This window comes from Oryzias melastigma, linkage group LG13 (genome assembly GCF_002922805.2).
Source record: "Oryzias melastigma strain HK-1 linkage group LG13, ASM292280v2, whole genome shotgun sequence".
Classification (NCBI taxonomy): Eukaryota; Metazoa; Chordata; class Actinopteri; order Beloniformes; family Adrianichthyidae; genus Oryzias; species Oryzias melastigma.
Genome location: NC_050524.1, coordinates 4,091,180 through 4,096,827, shown reverse-complemented (window position 1 = coordinate 4,096,827; position 5,648 = coordinate 4,091,180). Strand labels below are relative to the sequence as shown.

The window sequence follows — 5,648 nt, the reverse complement described above, 5'->3', positions numbered from 1 at the left end:
AAAAAAAAAAAAAAAATTAAATAGACAAAAGTATTTCCTTCTATCTAAATCTTTGTGTTTTTATCAGTTTTGTTGATTCTGTTCTCCTGTACTAAATAAAGGTAATAATGATGGTGATTTATTACATATAATTTACATTTTTTACATCCAGTTACACACATAGCAACAATCAAATCAGACCTTTCATAGCCCGAGTAGCGAGTGGATGGATTAGGGGCTGAAGCGAGCGACTTTACATGCATCATCAATGAGTCATAGATGAACGTGGAGGAAAGAATCCAGTAGTTTTCAAAAATAAAAATTCCTTCAGAATAAAACAAAAAATAATATGGAAATAATGGAGGTTTATGTGGTTATGGTTCCAAGTGACCTACAGACCGCTACTCGTCCGCAGGACTTTAGGACCGTTAATCCTGAGTATTATTTGTTGAATATTCAGATTATCAGGGATCACAGTTCTCATCTTGAAGTAACAAACGGGTTTGTTGTGATTCTGCTGAAATCAGGAGCTTCCTGTCTCCGTTTGATGCAAACATTGACATTTTCATGGTTTGGCTTGGATGCACAGCCTCATGTTTGCAGCCTCCAGCTGCCAGGCACAGAAGTGGAGGTGTCATGGTGTGGGCTTGTTTTTTAGAGTGGACCATAAACTATGTCCCATGAATGAAACCGGCTCATGAAAACAGACGGAGATCCGGAGGAAGGCGATAAAAACCTTCAGGTTTGTGTTGGATCCTCTTTGAAATGAGGCGTGTGAACGCGTCGGGCTGTGGCGTTGGTGCGGTGGGCGTGTTCGTTTGCCGCTTCGGCTGCGTTCAGAGCGTCTCAGCCGAAGCGGCCTGGGCCGGTCGCTCTGCGGCCTCGCCCTTTTCTCACCCCGCTGCCCTTCTCCGCCCTTTTCTGGAGTGGAAACATCCGCTCGGCTTGTTGTTGTTCATTTATATTCTGAAAGCGAGACAGGAAGTGGAGTTGTTATTCCCTTTCTGTTTCTATAATTGGAGCGTGCAGTTGTTGTTTGGGCGCGCGATGAGGAAGTGGCTCTTCCTCTGTTCTAACTGCTTCCTGTCTGACGAGGAACAGTCGGGTTTTCTGAACCGCAGCCCTCGCCGGCTGTTTTCTCTCTCTATTCAAGCGAATCTGTGAACTCTTCATTTCCCAGCGCACGTTTAGAGGTGGTGTGACACGCTCAGCTCCTCCTCCTCCGTCAGCCTCCACCCGCTCAGGACTCGAACCCTCGACCGGCCGATTGGCCAACCCTCCACCCCCTCGAGCTCCTGTGACATTAATGTTACGACATTAGTTTGATGGAGACGCGACTTCTTCAGGTGTGGAGGGGGATCGGTGTGCACGTGCGTGCGCATGTGGAAATGGCCGTGGGAGGACCCGACTTCCTGGTGCGGTTGAGGTTAATGGACGCACAGGAAGTGTGGGCGCAAAGGCTGGATGTGTGTGGCGTGCTCAAGATATTTCTCTTAACTCAATAAAAGTTGGCGCCCTGACTCCGCCCACGTTTTTATTTTCCTGATCGCTTCAAAGCCCCGGCGAGGTTTTAATGTCTGCTGTCGGAAAACCAACCCCTCCCACCACCACGCCGCTTCTGGGCTCCTTTTGAGCCGCCCCCTTCTCTAGAGGCGCCCTAATTGGATGAAGGGATGGTGGTGCAATCGCTCGCCGGCTCCTTCCTGCTTCAGAGGGGGCAGCGGCGCTGCAGGGCGGTCTTTCCACGCCGCTGAGGATTCACATTTGGAAAAAACTGTCTTTCCGCGCCCTGACCTGTGGCCTCTTTCCCCTCCTGCAGTCCTGCTGAAGTTCCGCACAGACAAAGGTCGTGACCCCGACCCACAATCCTCTGAGGAGGACGGCGAGCTGCTGAGACAGATCCGCTCCGACGTGCTCGACGCGCTGGGGCTGAGCGCCAACCTGCTGAACGACGACTTCATCAGGTGACCTTTCTGAGCAGAACCAGGTGCTGGCTGAGACGATCACGCAGAAACGTCTGAGGAGAACGAAGGAAAATGTCGTTCTGATCCCTCAAAGAACTACAAAATAAAAGCATTTCAGACGACGAACGAGCTCAACTATATGAAATTTATACAGGCCGAGATGATTCCATCCATCCATCATCCATCCATCTTCTAATCCATCTATCCATCTATCATCCATCCATCATCCATCCATCCTCTAATCCATCTATCCATCTATCATCCATCCGTCCTCTATTCTTCCTCTCATCCATCCATCCATCTGTCCATCCATCCATCTATTCTTCCTCCCATCCATCCATCCTCTATTCTTCCTCTCATCCATCCATCCATCATCCATCCATCCTCTCATCCATCCATCCTCTCATCCTCTCATCCATCCATCCATCGTCTCATCCATCCATCCTCTCATCCTCTCATCCATCCATCCTCTCATCCTCTCATCCATCCATCCATCGTCTCATCCATCCATCCTCTCTTCAGTGCATCCCCTTTTAAAACCCATTGAGTTTCTTTTAGCCTAATGGGGTTGCTGGAGCCTATCCCAGCTACTGTTGAGTGAGGGTGGGGTCCATCCATTGTAATTCTTCATATACATAATCATGTATTTATATTTAAAATGAAGTGGACGATGTTTAATATTTTCTGATCCACATAACTAACATTTCTTTACTCTTATGAATTGTTTTTTTCTAAAGCGTTTTACAACATTTTTGACTCAAACTGATCCAATGTCTAAGAATAATATTTATGTTTATAAATCTAAATTATTGGACTGTTCCATTACTTTAGTTTGAAACAATTTCTCCCCTGAACTCCTCCTAAAGGTTGTTAGTTTTTCTTTAGGGATAAAGTTTGCTTTGATCTTTTATTCTGAAAACCCTCCTAAGACAAACATCCTGTCATCAGAGCAGAAGTTTTTGTGTCCATTTGTCATTTGATCGTCCATCTCAGATGTTTCCTTCATTATTTCCATGAACCCTCTGCCTGTGTGACTCCTCAGCTACTGCTTCTCTGAGATGTCTCCAGTGTGCGCCGTGGTGGGAGGAGTCCTCGGACAGGAAGTTGTCAAAGTAAGAGCATGAATTTTCTTTTTTTTTTGATCAGTAAATTCATGAAACGTTCGATCGAATCTTCAGCTGCTTCAGCGTTGAGTTGATCACCAAAGTAGTTGTGTGAATGCTGTGGAGCAGTCATACTGTAGTTCTCCATTTTTCTTCTTTATCTGTCTGTAGCTCTTCAACCCAACCACCTGTCAGCTCATTTAGCCATCAAAATATTCAGCTCTTTTAGGAGATGTGTGCTTGAACGTCTGAACTTCATAACTCTTCAACTTTTTAAACTATTCAGCTAACTACCACTTTTTAACTCCATTAAAAGTGGGTTACGGAATCTTCAAAAGCCTTTGTTTCAGCTAAAACTTTTCAGCTCTACAAAACAATAGAAGTCAAGAAGTTTAAGCTATTTTAAAGTTTAGCTATTTAGCTTTTGGCTAATTTAGGCTTTTTTCATTTTTTTAGGGTATTTTGGAGTTTAGCCAATAATTCAGCTTCATGTGAGCTGTTTTGGCTGATTAAGGCATTTTTAAAGATGTTTAGGCTATTTTTGAGCTAACATTTCAGCTACTTTCTGGCTATTTTTTTCAAATTTTGGCTTTAAAAAAAAAAGTAGGCTATTTTGGCGTTTAGCTGATATTTCAGCTACGTTCTAGCTATTTTGGCATTTTTTTTCAGTGTTTCAGGCTATTTTGGAGTTTAGTTAATATTTCAGCTACATTCTAGCTATTTTGGCTAATTTGGTTTTTTTCAGTCTATGAGGCTAATTTTGAGTTTAGATAATATTTAGCTACATGCTAGCTGTTTTAGCTAAATTAGACATTTCACCAGTTTGGCATTTAGAAAATTTGGCATATTTTAACAGGCTATCAGCTTCACTGTTTTCAGTCATTAGCTTCAGCAACTTCAACTATCAGTTTCAGGATTTTTAGTCATCATTTTAAGCATTTTCAGCTATAAGCACTAGCATCTTTAGCAGCCACATTCAGCTTCTAGCATTCACACTAACATTATTGCAGGTAATGCTATATCTAGTTTAAGTTTTGTGTCTTATTTTAAAAGCTATTTAAAAAGATATTTAATTAAAATACTAATGAGTGAACACGCTTGGATACGAATTAATGACTAAATACGATAAAACCGCTCTCTAGAACTGACACTCTTTTTAAATCTGAGGTTCAAATGACCTAAATTCAAATTCTAATTACTTAAGCATCTTCCAGGTTTTTTAACCTGCTGAACTTCATTGAAAAATCTTAAAGTTGGGTTTAATTGTTGCATTCGTTGGCAGAATTTAAGTCCAGATGTTTTGTTCTCGTCCTTTTTGATGTTTTAAATCCCTCAGCTGACTTAAGGAGACACATATAGCTTTCATCCGTTTAAAAAAAAGTGTTTGGAGCTGAAATCTGAACTATTTCAGGAGGAGCGGCAGCTTTCTGTGTGCGGGCGCAGCTGGAGTTCATGTCAGGGTGGTGGTGGTGTCTGCACCCGCGGGTGCTTCAGAGGAGCCAGCCTCTCTTCTTCATGATGATGATGATGAAACTGCCTGCAACTGGCACTCAGAGAGCTGTGAGCTTCTGACTGACGTGTTGAAACTCGTTCTGCAGTTTGGTTACAGAAGTTGAGTTTTTTTCTGGCCGCTGAGCTGTTTTCTGATCGGACCTGCATCTGGTTCTGTTGACACTCACAGCTCATGTCGGTCCGCTCGGACTTTCTTCAGAAAACTTGAGGTTTAATCCAGATCTGCTGTCAATCAAATAAAAATCTAAAAAAATGTTGTTGTTTTTTTAAGTTCTTCTCATAATTACACACTTTTAAAAAGAAAAACAGACAGAAATTAAAATAAAAACTATTTACCTCCCCCCTGAGTTAACATATACATCCCATAATGCCATACTCCAAGTGCATAAAAATGAATCTATATGTCCATTTTAGGGATCAGTGCATCTGCATTTATACTAAAAACACTGTTAAAATGTCTTTACCATTGTTCAGCATGGAGGTGGATAATTATAGTTTATATATAATTTTATTTTTCAGGCTCTTTCTCAAAGAGACGCTCCTCATCGAAACTTCTTTTTCTTTGATGGTCGCAAAGGAAACGGCGTGGTCGACTACTTTGGACCCAACTGAGCGTGTTCTGGAGTTCTACCATGAAATTCATCAGCAAACTGTTTTATTGAAGTCACAACGTTTTCTGCTGCATTTGTGGATTGTTTGTTTTTGTTTACTAATAAAGGTTTTTGTAAAAAACATGTAAAAAAAGGAGAGATTAAAATTGTTTTTGTCCTGAAATAATTGCTTTCAGTTAAGTTTTCTTTATGTTAAGGGAAATATTTAACCCTTAAACACCTGAGACGTCACCAGCGACACCTCCCCCCCCCCCTTAATAAGCTGTAACTTTTTCTGAAGCTTCAGAATCTGCTGGTATTATCATGTTAATGGTTCAAAAGTAAAAAAACATTCAATCCTTTTAACACTAAAGCTCAGTCAGAAACAGAGTAACTCTTTAAAAGTTTCCACAGATTCACTTGATTCATTAAGATTTTAAAGCATTTTGTTCACAATAAGACTTTATCTTGTGTCAAAATATTTCAAAATTCAAAATTTC

General features: G+C 41.5%; 1 protein-coding gene across 1 annotated transcript in view; it reads left to right on the top strand.

Annotated features, from left to right (window-relative positions):
- The window catches only part of sae1 (SUMO1 activating enzyme subunit 1), a 14,585-nt gene extending 9,283 nt beyond the window's left edge, over positions 1 to 5,302 (top strand). The window contains exons 7-9 of the mRNA XM_024277684.2: positions 1,799 to 1,943; positions 2,986 to 3,055; positions 5,078 to 5,302. Of these exons, the coding sequence (XP_024133452.1) occupies positions 1,799 to 1,943; positions 2,986 to 3,055; positions 5,078 to 5,170 (308 nt within the window). The 3' untranslated portion in view covers positions 5,171 to 5,302. The remainder of the gene's footprint in view (positions 1 to 1,798; positions 1,944 to 2,985; positions 3,056 to 5,077) is intronic.
- Positions 5,303 to 5,648: the final 346 nt, after the last annotated feature.